We start from the raw sequence: 19,884 nt of genomic DNA, 5'->3' as shown, positions 1-19,884 counted from the left end.
CTATTCTCTCCGCCCAGGCCATCCTCCCTCCAACTTCACCACCTGCTAACTCTGACCCATCCTCCAGGTTTCAGCTGAAGCACCACTTTGTCAGGGACCTGCCCTGACTGCTTAATCAGACATCCTGCTTAGATACTCCCTGTGCCCGGCACTTCTTAGGTGCCCGAGTCTGTCTCTCTGTCTCCCCTCCAGCTTGCAAGCTCTGTGAGGACAGGGACTTTGCCTTCCTGGTGCTGGCTCAGAGCAGGTTCCCAAAAAATAAACCCTGGAAAAGAGAGTCAGAGAGAGAGAGAGAAGGAGGAGGAGGGAGGGAAAGAAGGGAATATGCCTGCATCCAGGCTGTCTAGGGTGCAGCTCAGAAGAAGTTAGACCCCTCTCATATGTTCCGGCTGATCTTGAGCCCCCAGCCTGCCATGGCCCCACCAGGACCCTCCAGACCCTCTGGAAAATCCACAGGGCGGGCAACACCTTCACCCCCGGCAGTCGACGTGGGGAAGGTTTCTGTGCCATCCTGCTGTCTGGCTAATGTGGTGGCCTGTAAGATGCTGGGGTCTTCTGGCAAAGAACACCTTTGCCAGAGGACAAGGTCTGAGCAGGATGGGAGAAGCTGAGGCAAGAAGGAAAGGTGCTCTCCTTCTGCAAAGACAGGAGTGGTGATCCTGGGGAGGGGAGGAGCGCGGTGGACCCAGGAACGTGATACACTGTGCCTAGCGGTGCGGAGAACCCCACTAAAGTTTCTCTCCCAATCTGTACCCAAACATCGTCATCACCACCACCATCATCACTAAAAATGTTTTAAAAGGGGAAGAAGAGTTACCACCAACACTGCACAAGGCTGCTGTCCAGGCAGAGGACAAAACTGCCCTGGCTGCTCCTTCCCAGGACTCGCCTCCTCCCACTCAGCAGGCCCGTCCCCCCCCCGCCTGTGCCGATGAGCCTGTAGGGCCGCTCGCTGCGTGGGGTCCAGTGCTGTCTCCTCTCTTGCTCTGACTCCACAAACATTCACGAGCTCCGTCTCGGGGGCAGGCTCTGTGCTGAGGGTGCCGATGGACTCCCATCATGTGTTCCTCGAAGAGCCAGACGGGATGTCCCAGCAGAAGTTCTGGGAGCGTGAGCCCTGGCCTGCTGGACGCCAGAGTCCTGAGTTCAGTCCACTAAGGCCTCCTCGCCCTACGCCAAGGCCTTTCCTGCATGACCTCATAGAATCCTCGCCGCAGCCCTTGGAGGTAGATTACTTGTTTTAGCTCATTTACTGATGCATGAGAGGGATGCCCGGAGAGATGCAGTGACTCAATCAAGGCCCCTCAGGTGGGAAGTGACGGAGCCCCAGCGCTGCCCCCACCCCAGCCGGTGGTACTTCCACTGTCCCAAGCCACTGCTTCTCCCTAACTTCACAGCCCAGATCCTGCTGGCTGCTGTGCAGACAGCCTGGGGCTCCCCCCACCCCAGGGTTTAGAGGCGAGAGTGAAGCCTTCAAGAAGGGCGGCTGACGGGGAGAGGCCGTCTGTGCGGGGCGCCCTGCCTGCCCACCTGGGACTCTGCGGGGCAGGCCCGGAAGAGGCAGCGATCCAGGGGAGGACCCGGCTCCCTGCAGCCCACACGCCATCCCGCTGCCTGCACAGCTGGGGCGGATCTAAACCCATTACCTGAGTCAGAGGGGAGGCTCTCTGCCTCGGCAGAGCGCACCCGGGGCTGCCCGGGCTTTTGGGAGCCGTTGGGCCAGGGAGCAGAGCTGGCCCGGCTGCTCGTGCCAAGGAAGGAGGGGGCCCGCCGAGGCCGCCAAAGCAGGCTGGGGCGGGAGGGGCCAGGCCAGCTGGGGCCGGAGCTAGTGTGACATCACCGGGCGGCCCGCCTCTGTCTGGGGCTGAGGGGAGGCCCTGAGCCTTTCTGGGGCCTGGGGGATCCTCTTGCACTGGTGGGTGGAGAGAAGTGCCTGCAGCCAACCAGGGTCAGGCTGTGCTCACAGTTTCCTCCGGCAGCATGTAAAGGCTCCACAAAGGAGTTGGGAGTTCAAATGAGGCTGCCGCAGACGGCCTGAGGATGGACCCTGCGCCCTGAGCAGTGCTGCCTGAGCTCTGGACCTGCAGAGCATGGCACTGGGGCAGCTGCCAGCCCCCGCGAGAGAAGGCAGGTTGTGAGCCACCCGGCGGGACCCCGGGCCAGCCCCCGCCCCATCCCCGGCCGGAGCCCCGCTGTGGAGGCAGAGCGGAGCGAGCAGAGGCCAGTGAGGCAGGGCTGCTCTGCGGCCGGTCCAGCCTGCGGCTCAGGGAGGCCATGGCCAGGCTGCCCCGCTGACGGCCGAGGTGAAGCATGTGAGAGGCTGCCCCGGGAGCCAGGCAGGAGGGAAGAGGTAAGAGCCCGACTCTGTGGCACCGAGGGACGGGGGCGAGAGGCAGCAGCTGGCTCCGGGTCTCTGGGTTCAAGAACCCTGACCCCTCCAGCCAGGGAAGGGGATGCTCGCAGCTGGGCCCTCCTGCTTTCGCTTGGAGCCAAACAAGGCATCTGCTGGGACAGGACCTGTGGACACCTGGGCAGAGGGTGGCGTTCCGGGGGCGTGAGGTCATGGCTGGGGTTTCGAGGGCTCCATCAGTAAGCCCCACTCTCCTTCAGACAAAGAGCCTTTGGGGTGAAGGCAGGCGGCTCCTGGGCAGGGCTCCGCAGCCGGGGTGTGTGCGCGAGCGAGCGTGAGCTTGTGTGGATGGTTGCCCTTGAGGGGCCAGCGGGCCGATGGAGTCACGGACACAGGGCTAGCCCGAGGACTCCGGAAGCTGTTTTTCAGTTTTGGGTTCCTATGCACCCTGGCTGGAGACTCTGCTGAGGCAAAAGCAAAAGCAAACGCTGTCCTGCGAGAGCCCGGAGCCCTCGTTCAGAAAGTTCCCTGGAGCTGAGCAGCCTCTGCTCATGCCCTCAGCTGGGGAGGAGAGAAGCAGAGGGGTCCAGAGCCGGGAGGGACACATCAGCCAGAGGTTCCTGCCGCTGTGACTCAGGGCACAGCGCTGCCCTGGTTTCCCGGCGGGTCCAAGGACGTCTGGTCCCTCCTCGCACAGGACGGGACGGGATGGGACGGGACGGAGCCCCAGGTCTCCAGCAGGCTGTACGTGGCCTGGCCAGGACACAGGGGAAGACGAGGCTTCCCCGGCACCCGGCAGGGGGACGGTGCAGGCTCTGCATTCTGAGTCCCTTGAAAGCGCTCGTTAGATAACATTTCCAAACAGAAATTCTTCACTGATCCCTCCCTTCTCCTCCTGTGATATGTGTGTCACGGGTCAGCTATTGCCTCTGCTGTGGGATTATGAGAGCTCCCAGAGGGCAGTTCGGTTACTCAGAAAAGGATCCCCTTTCACCGGGGCTCTGAGGAAAGTTGAGAATGCCACTTCCGAAGCTGGCCAAATGCTCCCCACATGTATTTTTCCAAATTGAGACAGAGTGAGGTAGTGCTCACAAGCTAGGCTCAAATCCTAGCTCTTCTACTTATGAGCTAAGTGACCCTTGCAGATCATTTAGCCTCTCTAAGCCTCAGTTTCCTTATCTGTAAAATGGGATAACAGTAATGCCCATCTCTTGGTAACAACTAACACTTACATTGCACTTACCAACAGGTAGAGTCCCCACAACCACCCTATAACACGGGTACTGTTAGTCATCACCATTTCACAGGTGAGGAAACTGAGGCACAGAGGTTAAGTGTTGTGCCCAAGGCCACATGGTTAGTAAATGCCAGCACCAGCACTTGAACCCAGCACTCTGAACCACGCTCCGTTGCTTTCTAGGAGGAGTGCATGGGATCGTGACCGGGAAGGCCTTAGCATGGTACCTGGTGTGTGGCAAAGCCTCAGAAAACATTAGTCACTGAGTATTATGAGCCATAACAATCAGAATTGCAGAGAGAGAAGAGCAGAGACCCAGATTCTCTCTCTATCCTCGATACATTCTGCTGGGGTTGTCAGGAAATCCCACCAGGCTGAGCCAGTGCTATGACCACTACTGCCACCCACGCTGGGGATCCTCCCAGGAGCCCGAGGAGAGGGGCTTTATGTCTGGGGCAACTGCAGCACATCCAGATCCTAGAAGTTCACACGAAGGAGAAGTGCAGATGCACCGACAAAAGGACCTCGGGTGCATCTGATACCAGCCTTACAGTAAGAACATCCTACCCCTCACACAGCACTACTCCCCTGCGTGCTGGTCCACTCACCAGAACCAGCAGGGAGGAAAGCGAGCTACCACCGTGCTGCAGGAGGTCCACAAAGCGGGAGGACCAATGCCAGGCCTGCCCTGGGGTTGCAGAGGGTGAGGCAGGGACCCCTCCCCCAAACTCCACCCCCATCACCCAAGTCTGGCCACAAGATAGATGGCCAAGTCTGGTGGATTTCACACCAGCCAACACTGATGCATCTTAGCCCCGGACAGTAGCTTCTCTCCTGTGGCCCCAGAGGTCCCTGAACTCTTGGAAGCATTTGGAAAGGCTGACATTAAATATATGCTTCTCTAGCACAAGGCCTCTGGGGCTGCGGAAGCTGCAGGTTTCCTGGCTCCACCCGGGAACCACGGTGGCTCACTATGCTCTCTGGGCAGCCCGGGCCAAGTAGAGACTCTGACCTCACAGGCCCGCCTAACACAAATTAGCTTAATTATTATTCAGTAAAGGCAGACAAAAATGTGTGAAGCACATGGCCCAGGAAGGGACTGCACGGTATTCCTGCACTTTCATGGGCAGAGCAACTAAGCCATTTCTCCATCCACTCCTCTATCACACAATGATTTATTAAGTACCACTGGGCTAAGTAAGGCACATGCAGTATCTCATTTCATCCTCGCTACAACCTTAGGAGGTAGGTTCCAGTTTTAGCATCACATTTTACAGATGAGGAAACAAAGGCTCAGAGAAGTTAAGCAACCTGCCCAAGGTCACACCGTTGGTGATTCTGTGGGATGTGGACCCTGGTCAGTATGGCTCCAAAGTCCACGCCTTTCCCTGCCTCACTCCACTGCCCTGTTCAAGGTGTCTCGCAGTCAAGTCTATTACGGTTGGTGTCCTAGAGACGCTGCACCATCCCATCTGAAAGCCACGTGCTTACCTGCTTATGTCATAGGAGCCTACCTCTGAGACAGTACAGGCCTCATCGCCACCCCTCTTACAACCAAGCCTCAGCACAGCTACACAGCACGCCTGCGGTAGCACAGTCAATGAGAGGTGGAACTGGGTTCCAAGCCAGGCTGTCTTAGCTCAGAACCCGGCGCAGCTGGTGCTCTGTGTTGCTGCGCCGCTCCCCCCCACCCACCCCCACCACCACCGGCAGCTCCGTGGAACTCTGCACCAGCTCAGTGGGGCAGAGCCTCGGGCCAGCAGTCATCTCATCTATGTGCCTAAGATACCACTGGTGTGTTTCCCACGTTCCTAACTTGGAGACTCCAAGGGCTGCAGAACCTGAGCTCAGGTCTTCAAGGCCTACACCGGCCACACTTGAGCAATTCCGGAGAAGAGATCCAAGAACCACAACTGGCAGCTACAGCAGAACAAACAGAACAGGCAGTAGCCCCGCCCACGGCAAGTACATTCAGCTTCTGGCCTCTCTCTGAGTCACAGCCCACTTTGTCCAAACTGGTCTCAATTGACAGCAGTCAGATGGGGAGGCGTTCTGCTTCACAACGCCCACAGCCCAGTGGGAAGAGGGAGAAGGTGAATCTAATAATCACACAAACGCACAACAGTGGGAGACCTGTAAGGAGGAGGCGTGTGGCGCTAAGAGGGAACTGTGAGATGCGTGGCGCTGTCCCCATTTTACAGAAGAGGGAACTGAGTGTCAGCGGGTGCAGCACCTCTGCCAAGGTCTCTCCACTAGCGGGCCAAAAAGCGAGGATCCAAGCCCAGATCTGGGCCCATTCCACCCCAGCCCACTGCCATCCTGGACGAACACACTGCGGGAATCTCAAGAATGAATCAATCCATTGAATAGCATTTCTTTTCTGCGAATTTATATGAAACACCCCAAATAGAAGGGTTATTCAGCCACTGGCAGCTAGGAGTTTGTGGTGATAGATGGGTCACATCAGAACCTCATTCTGAGGGTAGTTTCTATGACAAAACCACATTCCCACACAACGACCATAAGCTGTATGACTGACTTAATAACAGCCTTGGGAGGAGAGTTAAAATGTTACAATGTCCCGTTCCACGTACACATCAGTTTTAAGACACATTCTGATCACAGACATGTTAACATGCTGGGTGGGGGGAGCCAGGCCTCTCACAATCAAGCTATTGTGTTAGGTCGATTCTCTGGTGAAACCAGCCTGTCTTGGGGCCAGCAGCCCCAGAGCCTCGGCCTCCCGCTGCTGCCTAGTCCTCCAGAAAGGCATGCCCAAGACCACCTCAGAAAAGCCCAGAATGAACTCTGTTCTTATCTCTGAGAGATGCCTGAGGACCCACCCAGCTCCAGGAACGACCAAAGTCCTGCCCCAGATGGACCCACCCCAGCCCCCATGAGGGAAAGGTGGCATCTCTCAGTCACTGCTGGACCTCCAGTACCCACTAGGGACAGGGAGAGAAGGGATCTGAATGAATGAAAGATGGAGGGAAGGAAGGAGGGAGGGAGGGAGCCTCAGACCCAGAGACTGTGGCCCCTGGAGGGCAGGCACCTACCTTGCTCCTGCTCTATCTCCAGCCCCCAGCACAGTGGCTGGCACAGAGGAAATGCTCAGGAAATATGTTCAATGGATGAAGTCCCTGAATTCCTATTTAGTAACCCAGGTGCCATCCTGGCTATTGGGTATTCAGAGGGGGAACCACCCTGACCCCGCTTTTAAGAAGCTTGCAGTCTGGGGTAGAGAACCAGACATGCTGTATCTTGGGGGCTGTGACGGAAGCAGCCCCAGCTGCTTCTGGGAGCTGGAGGAGGGAGGGGGCCCTCCCTGTGAACGGCCAGCTTCACTGAGAAGGTCAACTTAGCAAGGAAGGCAGGCGTGCATCAGGCAGGACACAGGGAAGGTGCCGAGGCAAAAAGAACAGCATGTGCAGACGCAGGGAGGCATGACAACACAGGCTCTGTCTTTCAGCAGGACACTGGCAAGGCCAGCTGTGTGTTTGAGAGAGATAGGCCTGGAGCTGCAGGCAGTGCAGAGTGCAGGGGAGAGAGCGGCTGAGGGCAGGGAGGCCAGGAAGGACTGTGTTGGTAAGAAAGCTGGCTATGGAGTCCACAAACCTGGTTCCAAGCCTAGCTCCACCACTTGGTAGCTCTGAGGCCCGGGCAAGACTTCATCCTTACCTCTGTTTCTTCATCTGTGAAATGGGGATAATCAAAGCCCCTGCCTTACAGAATAGCTGGGATCAGTGAGGTAGGCACAAAGTGGTTGTGCCAGCGCTCAGGGGATAAGCCCTGCCAACAGGCCGAGGTGGCCATGGTGCCAACCACTCAGCCTGGCTCAGAAGAGCAGCTCCAGGCAAGTCCGGATTCCCCAGAAAGCTGCCCTGGGCCAGTGCTGTCCACCCAGTCCCTAGCTGTTCTCTCCCGTCTGAGGCTCCCCCAGTTCCAGGGCTCCAGAGCACACGAGGCACTGCCGGAAATGCAGCAGCCAACTCAGGGGCCGGGCTCTGAAATGGCTTCTGCAGACTCTCCTGCCTCTGCTCTGTTGGCTGAGGCTCCTGGCACAGAGGGCTCAGTGCGCAGGCTTTGGGACCACCTCAAAATGGTTCCCAAATAACGTACCGTGGAAAAGGAACAGCAGCACCCTTGTCCCCCCGGCAAAGGCAACCAGCTCCCGCCGCCTAACCACATCCCCTCTTGCCCCATGATCTCACAGTATGACCACAACCCGCCTCCTCCATGAACTCAGCCCTGCCCTGGAGCCAGCAACACACCAGTGGCAGGAGCATCAGGCAGATTCGACCCTCCGCTGCCTCTCTTCCAGGCAAATCCATCTGATCCTACCTACCTGCTTCTCTGGCTCTCACGCCTGTGTTCCCAGCACCCACGACAGGGCTGGACCCAGGATGCAGCAATACACAATGGCGGGCTGGCTGGGAAGGCTAAGTGGATGGAAGGCTGGCTGGCTGGACAAACGGCTCCTTCGAAGGTCTTATTAGAGTTGAACTGGCAGGGTCTGGGAATCAGCTCCAGACTCCCTGGGTACCCACACTGACTTTTGGTGGGGATGATTCACAGAATCCTAGGCTGGGAAGGGATGGCAGTTGGAGATGTGGCTATTCCCTCCCTGGCCTCCAGGCTGGCGGCGAATCACCAGGACAAGTGATGCACAGTTCCTTCTCCAGGGTTTCTAAGGTGAGGACACCACTGCTCATCCTAGATGCCCATTTTGGGGTCTCACCACTTGGATAATCAAGAACTGTTTCTAACATCCAACAAGACTCACCCTTGTGCAGACCTGAAAGCTATTTCTACTTTGTCAGTCAAGAGTGACTAAGCAGTAATCTGCATCTGGGCCATTAAGCAAACAGACAGGCACCTTTTACTCATACTGGTTGGAGAGATGATCTTGATGGAGGTGAGGACATGGACCTTGCAGTCGACAGCTGAATCCCAGTCCCGATATTTACTCCAAGGGACCTTAGGCAAGTGACCTAACCTTTCTGGACCTGGGTTTCCTCTACTGCAAATACAGATAATAATACCTTTCTCCTAGGTAAGGAGACCAAATAGTTTGTTACCCAATCAGGACACTTTTGAGAATAAAACAGGGTGCTATCAATAATTAATAAGATAATAGGTCTTAACTGGGGCCAACCAGCGTGCATGGTCCCCTATTCATAGGGTTGTAAGCGCCAATGAGATAGAGCATGGCTGAGCACTCAGTAAGTTCACAACAAACAAATGATAGCTGTTATTATCTATCCTATTGGTCATGTGGTCAGCTGGGCCCTCTAGGGCCATTTCTTCTGGAATTTTCCTTTATCTGGATCCCTCCCTTATCCTGGATTACCAATTGGTTTGGCACTACCTAACTGGCACATCATACATCTCAACCAGCTTCGGCGGGAAAAACTGTTTGCCAACTTCAAAGTTTCGATTTTTTCTTTCTGTCCTGATGTTGGTTTAACATCATGATTCATGCTCGGGTCCATCAAACTCACTCAAGCGCAGCTCAAGTTCCTAGCTTCCTGTCAGGGGCCCGCCGGGCACACCGGGAACAGGGGGCAGTTCCAGATTCCCTTGCTGCCTTGAAAGGGGCCCACTTCTCAGGCCTCCTGCAGTGCCTCTGGCCTGGACTCATACCTGGCTTTCATCTGTGATCACAGAATGATGGGGCAGGGCTGGCTGGGGAGGGAGGGATGGGTTCTGTGAGCCCCCAGACAGGACTACAACGTGGACTAATGATGAAACACCATCCTGAGAGCTGGATTTAATTCAGGGTCAGCAGCCCCGGGGGTCACAAGAGCTCTCCTGTTCTCCCCCTGCTTTGGAGTGGGGGCAGTTGTCAGAGAACAATCTCCTTTGAGTTTTCCTGTCACTTCCATACATGCAGCATGGTATATATCTTGGGGTTCTGTTACCAACTGCTACTTAGTTAAGCTGGTGACTTTGGGCAAAATGACTCATGGACTTTGAATCTCAATAGTTTGCTCACCTGCAATGGGGCCAATTGTCAGCTCTGCCGTTAGCCTTAAAAGCATCTTTGAGGGAATTAGAATATTGCTGTGATTTAAATATACAAAACTACAAAGACTATGAATGTGACTTGTGCTCCCTAGGGTTGCATAGTGCACAACCTGGGCCACCATGCACGGCAACCCTGAAATAACAGCTTCCCTCCCAGGGCTGTTGGGAGGATGAAGTGAGATAATGTTTATAAAGTGCTTGGGTCATGGTGATAAATGGTTGTAGTTACTATTTTTTTCAGTATTTGAAATTTTCTTATTCCTACCCTTTGGGGTGAGAACTCACAAGATGACCCCAGGAAAGCAGCTTCTGCCACAGGGCAGGACACACAGCTCTGTCTTATGAAAACGATTCTTCCCACAAAGTGGCCCCTCACCTGGGCTGCGGTGCTGAGAGGGACATGGACATGCGGTGTGGGGTCCCACCACAGCAGGCCAAACAGGGACACCTAGAGCTGCCCACCGGAGGCTGGGTGGGACCCAGACCCTGGGGAGGTGGCCTCCCAGTGTGCAGAGCCCGTCACGTGGCTCAGTCGCACCAGCCCCAGTTGTGGGGAGGGAAACCCGTGCATAATGGAAACTCCTCACAATACAATGTGGAAAAGCAATTTCAAGAATCATTTTTATTTTCACTTTGAAGCCAAGGAAAACAGTTGGATTTGCTTTTCTTTGTTGGTCATAGGAAGAAACTGAGGAGCATCTCTTTGATGGGAGTTGAGTTCTTCTCCAGGCCTAAGATGACTGGAATGCTGGGGAGTTATTTCTCCTGGGATGCAATTAGTTGAATAAATATCAAGAGAGCAAAAGTAAACAGACTCATTACTGTCCATTAAGAACTGCCAAACTTGCAAAAAACTGAGGAGGGGGGTTGGAACCTTTAAGGAAAATAAATTACTCCAAGGCCAAGGGCAGCACAAAGAGCACAGCCCTTGGTGTCAGGCTGACCCCAGTTCTAGGCTGAGTCAGCTCTGGCTCTTGTCTGCCATGTGCTCCTGGGCAAGTCACTTAGCCTGTCTCGGCTTTGGTGCCCCCATTTATAAATTCCCCCCCATTTATGGGGGGAATACCAACCTTGCTGGATTCCCTGGGACAGTGTATGTCAGGAACCTAGCACAGTGCCCTGTTCCTTCCCTTCCTTCTTGTAACCCGATTGGCTCCAAGTCACTCCCGCCAAGCCCAGACCCCACAGAAATGTGACAGTAAGACCCAAAATCGTGTGGCTTCATGACTGGTCCCACCAGCAGCAATGCAACCTTGAGCAAGTTACCTGACACCCTCTTCAGCTTCAGTTTCCTCACCCTCAAAATGGGCATAATACTACTAACCGGCTCTGAAGGTCGTGGTGATTACATAGATAATGTGTATGTATAGGGCCTCGTGAACCTAAAAAGTCATACGAGTGTTAACCGTCAAGTTTCGTTCTCTTTTTAATTGAACAGCTACAAGAAATGCTCTTTAAAGATTGCACAGTTTCTGACTGCATTTGCACGTCTGGTGCCTCCCCGCTCTGTGCCCAGCGCTGTGTGAGATGCTAGGGACCCCATGACAGCCAGGACCAGTCCAACCAGCGGACTCCTTCAGGGTGGGAGGTGAGGCTAGACAGAACTCCTGGGCAGGCCCAGCTCTGTGACATGGAACAAGGCTCTCAGCTGTCAAATGGGACAGTTAGTCCTGGTATCTCCTCGGGGGGGATGGTAGGATCAAGGAGATGGTACACATGCTGGACACAGTGCGGAGTGCGGTCAGCACTCCTCGCTGCCAGTCGGCTTTGCTGGCGCTCTCATGCTGCTATCATGCCATCCCCACCTCTGGTTTTGGAAGCACTTCCACAGTCCTTAGCTATTGTGCAAGGTGGGTTGGATCACCCCACTTCACAGAAGAGGCTCAACCTTCAGGATCTCAAGCCCAGGGGCACAGAACTTTGCCTGGGAAGCTGTGAGAGCCCACACTTGGGAGGGGACAGAACTCAGTGGTAAACAGTGCCACCATGCCAGGTCTCGAGGCCTGAAGCCAAGTTGCCTTCCTGGTCCTGTGGCATTTACTTGGCCAAGGTGGAGCCCTCGCCGGCATCCGCAATCAGCATCACAGCAGCATGGAGAGGCAGGTGAGCGGCCTGTGGGAAGGCAGCGCCGGCAGGCCCGCCCAGGCTAGGAGGGCAGCTCCTCCCCATTGGTGTGAGTTGGGTGTGGCCGCTGGCACAGGAGCAGCTAAAGTGCTTTGGAAACTAGGCAAACGCTCATAAACTCAGCGTCGTTTACACTAACGTCACTGCAGCCCTAACCTCATAGTCCAACCCAAACCAGAGGCTCCAAACACCTTTCTCTGCCTGGCCTGAAAGGCCTGAGCTGGCCTTCGGAACCAAGCTGGGGCTTTCTTAAAGTGGAAAGCAGCTCAGCATGGCCCTGGAGAGCACGGGGTCTGTTTTGTAACTTCCTGCTGTCCAGGCTGCCCACCAGAGAAGCCCCCAGAGGGGTCTGGGGAAGACAAAACCTTCAGGTTCTGTGTCATGGTTGTTATTTTAGGGTAAATTAATGTGAAAACAGAAAGTCATGATGCTAATACTTTATTACTAGAAACCACATTAAGAACATTTCTGTGTAGTCATTAAGAGTTTGAAGGTTTGAGTATATCAGGCCAGGGCTGAGTCCTGGTTCTGCCACCTTCTAGCTGTGTGATTTTAGGCAAGTCACTTAGCCTCGCTGAGTCCCAGTTTCCTCATCTGCAAAATGGAGGGACCTCCCTGGCAGTCCAGTGGTTAAGACTCTGTGCTTCCACTGCAGGCGGTGTGGGTTTGATCCCTGGTCAGGGAACTAACATCCCGCATGCTGCGCGTGGCGGCCAAACAAACAAAAAACAAATAACAACAACAAAAAACTAAAACGGAAATAACAACAGTATCTACCAAGAAGCCATTGTGAGAATAAAGTAGAAAACCCTTGCAAAATGTTGAGTGCAGGGTCAGGTACACAGTGGGCACTCACAAAGTGGATGTTAGGGATGGTAGTAATAAATGTAATACATGCCCACACCCTCAGGCAGTCACTTGCCTGGGGCTCTCCGGCCCCACCTGCTACACCCCTCTTCGTAGCACTCCCCACTTCATGGCAACTGTTGGTGGCTGTGTCTTTTCATTCAGTCCACAAATATTCACTGAGCTCCTACATATTCCAGGCCCTGTGCTAGGCACCATGGGTGAGGAGTGACCAAAACAGATAAGCCCCCTGCCCTCACGGAGCTTCCACTCTCGGGGGTCAGAAGGGAGACACTACATGCCTGATGGTGACAAGGACTCTGGAGGGGGAAGGTGGCGAGGTCACAATTTTAAGTAAGCAGGGAAGGCCTCACTGGGAAGGTGATATTTCAGCAAAGACCTGAAAGCGGCGGGGGAGTGTGCAACGCGGAAGGGGCCGAGAGTGTTCTAGGCCAGGTCAAGTGCAAAGGCCCCGCGCCATCGGTGCGCTTGAGGAACGCCCGGGAAGCCAGCATGGCTGGAGCAAGTGCGAGATGAGGTCAGGGAGGGAGTGGGGCCACAGCGGGGGGCCTTAGAGACCCATTAGCTTCTTCTCCAAGACGAGGAGCCACCAGAGGATTTTGAGTAGAAGAGTGACCTGATTTGACTTTTTTACAAGGTTCACTCTGGCTGCTGGGCTGAGGAGATGCTGTAATGGGCAAGTGCAGGAGCAGGGAGACCAGTCAGGTCCAGGCGAGAGGTGAAGGTGGGCTGTACCAGGGGAGGTGGGGAGAAGCAGTAGGATCCTGGGAACAGTCCCAGGATATTGCTATTATAATTTGGCGGTGAATTAGATGTGGGGTATGATGGGAAGAAAGGAGTCAAGGATGACTTCAAGTTTGTTGGCCTGAGCAATCAGAAGAACAGAGTTGCCATTTGCTAACGCAGGAAAAACTGGGATGAACAGACCGGGATGGTGATGTGGGGAACCCCAGGAGTTCATTTCTGGATGAGTTACGGTTGAGATGCACAGTAGCTGTAGCAGCAGTAGTAGTTGAGCAGAAATGTCGAAGAGGCAGTTGGATATATGAGTCTGGACTCAGGGTGAGGCCCAGGCTAGACTGGATGAGATCACCAAGGTACAGAAGACGTCTGAGGACTGAGCTCTGACCGCCCCACCCCGCCCCCGCCCAGGACAGGGCTGGGGATGAACCAGCAAAGGAGACTGAGGAGTAGCCAGTGAGACAGGAAGAAAGGGTGGTGTTTGGGGAAGGAAGTCCAAGGAGGGAGTGATCTGCCATGTCCCTCGGTGCTGAGAGGCAAAGTATAAGTGAGGACCAGGAACTGGCCATTTGGTCTGGCAAGTGAGGCCCCTGGCGATCCTGTCTAGGACACTTGGAACGGAGGGGACGGGGCCAGGCCTGATGGGAACGGGCTCAAGAGAGAATAGGAGGAGAGGGACTTTCTGGAAACAGTGGGTGTGGGCAACTCTTCAGAGGGTTTTGCTAAAAAGGGGAGCACAGAAATGGAACAGTAGCTGGAGAAGGGATGTGAGGTCAAGAGAGGATTTTCTTTAAGTTGAAAGAAATAACAGCAATGACTGTAGAAAAAATGTGATCATGCCGGAGAGCTGGGGGAGAGCTGCTGGAGCCACGTCCTTGAGTAGGCGAGAGGAGCGATCTATGCACGCCTGTCCCCTCCCTCTTGGCCTGGCTCACTCCTACTCAACACTCCAGGGTCAGCATAAAGGTCACTTTCTCAGAGAAGCTTTCCTGACCCCTCTGGTTAGGTCAGTTCCCTGTTCTACCCTTCCACTGCATACTTCTGCCTCACGGCACTTAGGGGCTGTGTAATGATGGGTAAGCCCCGTGAGGGCAGGGGCTGGCTCTGTCCTGTTTGCAGCTGCATCTCCAGCAGCCAGCACACCGTCTGGCATACCACAGATGTTCAATGGATATCTGGGGAAGGAACAAGTGGTCTAAGAATAGAACTGAAACAAATCCGGAGACACATGTCTGTTTTCTGCTCCCACCTGGCTTAATCGTGTTGCAGGGATGGGGGCCGTGCAGTTACTGGCTGCTGGAAATATCTGGATTTAGAAGAGTTGTTTGCTCCTGTTTGGGCTCTGTAGCTTGGCTAACACACAGACCAAAGCCACATGACTAGACACATCATTCCATTGACACTGTCCATTACAAACTGAACACATCCATACTATGTCTAGCAAATCATTCATTTAACAAATATTGCAGAAAGCTTGCTTAGTGCAGCATCCTGGGGATACAGGATGGAAACAGACAGCGCCGGCCTTTATGGAGTGCAGATCCATGAAGAGATCACACAGAATTCAGATTCATCTCAACTGTGATGGGTGTTACAAAGGGCACGTCCAGGGGGAGACTAAATGGTCTGAGGAGTGTGAGGCAGAGGAGGAGGGAGATGGGACAACCCTTCCTCTGCCTCCCCTCCCAGCTTCAAGCTGCCCTCGTGTGGTTCTCAGGCTCCAGGAGTGGCGGGGCCTCGGCCTGCTGCCTTCAGATGCCCGGTCCCATCCTGTTTCCTTCCTACCCCTGCCGGGCCTGCCTGTCTCCTTCTGCGGCTCCCGGAAGGGCTGCCTCCTGAAGCTGCGTTTTTGGAAACATCTGCCTGATAAGAAGGCTGAGCTCATTTATGGCACAGGCCGCTGGCAGTGACAGGACCCTTACTGAGTCTCCCCTTCTGTTTACTTTCAGGGTTTCATAGTCTCTGCTCTCAAAGAAGAACCCCCACTTTGCAAGGACCATGAGGCCGCTGTGCGTGACGTGCTGGTGGCTGGGACTGCTGGCCGCCCTGGGAGCGGCTGTGGGCCAGAAGGAGGGCTTTGAGGGCACAGAGGAGGGCTCGCCCAGCGAGTTCATCTACCTGAACAGGTACAAGCGGGCCGGCGAGTCCTCGGACAAGTGCACCTACACCTTCATCGTCCCCCAGCAGCGGGTCACGGGAGCCATCTGCGTCAACTCCAAGGAGCCCGAGGTGCTCCTGGAGAACCGGGTGCACAAGCAGGAGCTGGAGCTGCTCAACAACGAGCTGCTCAAGCAGAAGCGGCAGATCGAGACGCTGCAGCAGCTGGTGGAGGTGGACGGCGGCATCGTGAGCGAGGTGAAGCTGCTGCGCAAGGAAAGCCGCAACATGAACTCGCGGGTCACGCAGCTCTACATGCAGCTCCTGCACGAGATCATCCGCAAGCGGGACAATGCGCTCGAGCTCTCCCAGCTGGAGAACAGGATCCTCAACCAGACGGCTGACATGCTGCAGCTGGCCAGCAAGTACAAGGACCTGGAGCACAAGTACCAGCACCTGGCCACGCTGGCCCACAACCAGTCAGAGATCATCGCGCAGCTGGAGGAGCACTGCCAGCGGGTGCCCGCCGCCCGGCCCGCGCCCCAGCCGCCCCCTGCCGCCGCCCCGCCCCGCCTCTACCAGCCGCCCCCCTACAACCGCATCATCAACCAGATCTCCACCAACGAGATCCAGAGCGACCAGAACCTGAAGGTGCTGCCGCCCCCTCTGCCCACCATGCCCACCCTCACCAGCCTCCCATCCTCCACAGACAAGCCGTCGGGTAAGTCCTTCCGGGAACCTGCAACATCTGGGCCTCAGAGCCGGGCGCCAGGCTTCCCTTGGCTGTGACCACAAGCGGGGGAAGAGCCGCGGCAAGTTGAAGCCGGGCCAAAGGCTTGCGCAATCCCCCAGCGGTCCCTTGGGCCAACCCGCAGGAGCCGGTGGGGTGACAGGGGGACCACATTCCTCAGATGGATGCTCCAAGGTAGAACCAGGAAAACAGGGGAATCTCAGAAGACAACAAGTGTTTTCTGGCTTCTGATAGGAAAAAAACCCAGGCCTGAGTCTTCTGGGCTCTGCGAGAGGTGCTCTGTGTTGGCAGGTAGGATGTCTCCCCTGCAAGCTCTCGCACTGTGCCTGGCACAGAACTGGCATTTGGTAAATGCTCACGGAAGAAACAACAGACCAGAGGAAAAGAAAGTGTTATCACAGCAGAAGTATGATGAACACATTGTAGGGAGGGGCTGCGGGGGAGGAAGGAGTACTTTCTAAAGCCCACACATTTCCTAGCGTCTGCTGCGTCTAGAATTTTCAGTGATGATTCTATACACTCTTAAATACATGTTTCATCTTAAATAAATATGGTAATTCTCAAAATATCATCATGGGGGAGGGACGGGGCTGCTGGTAGGTTTTGAAGCTTGACCCAGATACTGGCGCCGGGCGCTTTCATGTATATCACATCATTAACCCCCACAGCTCCTTATGGAAGGTTAACTGAGAGGATGAGTGACTTGCTCACAGGCTTAGGATCCTCAGGCTGGGTCTGAATTCAGGCCTTTTCACTTTAAAGCTGGGGCTGACTCCTCTGTGCTCGAGGACTCTGGGAATCCTCACTCTAGGGGGAGCATGAGCCCAGCCTCCTGAAGCTCAGTCTCTCATTCATCCAGGACCTTGTGTGCCTTACAAATGGGCTGTCGTAATGAGGACTACGTTCGCCTTTGCAAAAAAGTAACCACGTATCTGCTTCAAGTCAGTGATATTTGTACCACTTCGTTATATAAGCAGGGAGATATTTTTACTGAAAGTATCCTGCTTTACATTTATTTCACACTTCTGAAAATAACCACCAGTACTGGGAAGAGCAGTTTCTTGCTAATTCCAGAGAAGGCTGAACCTGAGTGCACGAGGGTGGCCCACGCAAAAGACAAGGGCGGCGCTGTCTGCAGGTCTGTGGGGGTAGCCAGGTGCAAGGCAGAGCATCTTTCCTCGCAGCCAAGCCCTCTACTGGGTGTGCAGGTTGAGGACTTGTGCTCTGGAGCAGACTGACCTGGGTTCAAATTCTGATTCCCCCACTGATTAGCTCTGGGACATTAGGCAAGTCACTTTGCCCCTCAGAGCCTCAGTTTCCCCACCTATCAATAGAGGATGGATTAAAATAGTGCCTACCTGAGGATTCAATGAAATACTGCACAACATGTGGTTAGCACAGTTCTGGGCCCATGGTAAGTTTTAATACATGGTAGCTATGAGTTTCCTTTGGTCTTGGTCTCTTCATCTTGAAACAGGAGATTGAAATTTAAAAAACAGACCATTTTTAGCTCTGGCATTCTACAGCTGATGACTGGTTCATCTGTACACGTGTCTATTTTAAACTGGGAGTTCCAAAAGAGAGGGCAGAGGGTGCTAATACATCCTGATAGAACACCCAGAGGGAAAAATGTGCTCATGGCACCAAATGAAGGCTCAGCTGAATGATATAATTCTGACATGAGGCAAGCTGACCTCAATAGTTAGGCAACAGATCTCCTCTCGCTTAAGCATCTCTGGTTTCTGACTCAACAATTCCAGGACATTCCTGAGCTTGAACTAAGCTGGTGGATACATAGTGTAGGAATAAAGACCTAAGTTTGCACCCAGGCTCTACCTCTTATTAGCTGTTCACTCATAAGAAAGTTATTTAGCTCTTCTGAGCCTTAATTTTCTCCTCTATAAAATGGGGAGAAGAGTCATACCATCACAGGGTTGCTGTGGAAACTCAATGCAATCAGGCATGTGATATACATCATGTGGGGCAGCCAACAATAGCTGAGCCCCTACTCTTTGCCAATCACAGTGTTGGACTTGGGGGCTTGTGAAAACGACAGTCCTAACCTCCAGGAACTTAGTCTGGGGGAGACGGCAGATACATGAATGCATTGGGACCTATCCAGTGCCCACCAGTTCTAGACCCTAAAATCAGCACATCTGACAAAGGATTTCTCTGAGAGAGAGCACCTGTCAAAGCCAAAATTTCCAGAATGGTGTGAGAATTTCCGGGACCAACATAACAAAGTACCTGAAATCAGGAATGCAGTGAAAATCATGGGCTGTGCAGTCACTGTGGTAACACCACAGGGTGCTAAGTGCCCGCCTACAGGCACTACAGCTACTAAGGTGGCATGACTGAGTCTGCCTGCAGTAGAAGGGACAAGTTGGACGGAGGTGGGGACGTAAGAGTGAAGGATCTGTAAGAGTTTACCAGGTGGACTTGGGAGTTGGGCAATTGAGTTACTAGTGGGTCCCCAGTGGAGATGAGTCCGTGCAAAGACCCAGGGGCGTGGCCCTAATCCTGGCACCTCAAGTAGTTTGGCTCTCCTGCTTCTTCACGTGCATAATTCAGCCTGGACTGTGTGCATTCCAAGGCTCCTGCATGCAACCAACCCCTTTCTCTCCCACTTAAGGAAGCACACCTGCATGGAGGGAATGGCAGTGATTTTATTACGGAGGTAATCTGAATGCACTATAATTTACCTTTTTTTTTTTTTTTAAGCAAAGCCTTCCCAAATGTTGGTACTAATTGTCAGTAACTGATTCCTTGTGACTCATCTGACCACTGCACTCCCACATGAGGCATTCCCTGCCGAGACTGAGCACGTGGCCGCAGAAGCTGAAGGGGCGGGCAGAGCCTGGAGAGAGGCTGGGAGGCCCTGCCCTTTCCTGGTGCTGGACCAGGCCAGGAGGAAAAGGCAGATGGTCTCTCTCAGCCAGTCGGTAGAGAGCTCTTATCAGGCCTGTTCTGAGAACTTAGGGGGCAGGTGCTGGTCTTGGAAGACAAAACCTTCCTCTGTGCTCGGGCCCAACAGATTCTTTGTTCTGGGGACATCACTCAGCCAGAGACACTTCTGCAATTAAACACCTCTGCACTCAAGCCTTGGCAGCTCCTAAATCTTTCATTCCACAACCTCAGAGCCACCTACTCTTTTCCTCATTATCCGGGCCGCTCAGCCCGCAGCACGCCCTTCCCCAGGGGACTGAGGGAGCCATGGCCACTTATCTGAAGCTGCGCTCACCAGCTTGTTCCCAGCCAGACAGTAACAGGCTGGCCCCAGGCCTCTGAGAGCCTGAGTGACGGAGGCCCAGGCAGCTCCTGGCTTCCCTGGCGTCTCGCTTGGGTTTTGTCCCGTCTCTCTCAGGTCTGGCCAGACCTAAGGGCATTTCCATTAGGGTGATGCCTGTGATAAGGCCTGGGCCAAATGGCCCTGCCTGTGGCCCTCTCCTCTGGGGGGGGGTCCCGTGGCCGCCGCCCTCCCTCCTCCTCTCCACTCTTCCTCACGCTTACATGTCCCCGACCTCCTCCTCCACGTGTGTGCCCTGTGCACGCACGTCAATCAGGTCTGCTAAAGAGGAAGGCTGCAGGGGTCACTTTCTAAGAGGCCAAGGAGAGGACAGCATGGAGCCTCGGCTAGAGCCTGCTCTCAAGGTGGCTCTGGGAGGCCCAGGACACTACTCCTCAGCGCAG

The 19,884-nt window shown here is 54.5% G+C and overlaps 2 protein-coding genes across 26 annotated transcripts in view; one reads left to right on the top strand and one right to left on the bottom strand.

Annotated features, from left to right (window-relative positions):
• The window catches only part of RALGPS1 (Ral GEF with PH domain and SH3 binding motif 1), a 286,233-nt gene that overhangs the window by 97,546 nt on the left and 168,803 nt on the right, over nucleotides 1–19,884 (bottom strand). The window lies entirely within an intron of this gene.
• Nucleotides 1,891–19,884, top strand: part of ANGPTL2 (angiopoietin like 2) — a 34,012-nt gene continuing 16,018 nt past the window's right edge. The window contains exons 1-2 of the mRNA XM_059925632.1: nucleotides 1,891–2,350; nucleotides 15,296–16,164. Coding sequence (XP_059781615.1) covers nucleotides 15,345–16,164 — 820 coding nt within the window. The 5' untranslated portion in view covers nucleotides 1,891–2,350; nucleotides 15,296–15,344. The remainder of the gene's footprint in view (nucleotides 2,351–15,295; nucleotides 16,165–19,884) is intronic.

The sequence above is a fragment of the Balaenoptera ricei genome, chromosome 6 (genome assembly GCF_028023285.1).
Source record: "Balaenoptera ricei isolate mBalRic1 chromosome 6, mBalRic1.hap2, whole genome shotgun sequence".
Classification (NCBI taxonomy): domain Eukaryota; kingdom Metazoa; phylum Chordata; class Mammalia; order Artiodactyla; family Balaenopteridae; genus Balaenoptera; species Balaenoptera ricei.
The sequence above is the reverse complement of the archived record's forward strand: the minus strand, read 5'-3'. Positions and strand labels throughout refer to the sequence as shown.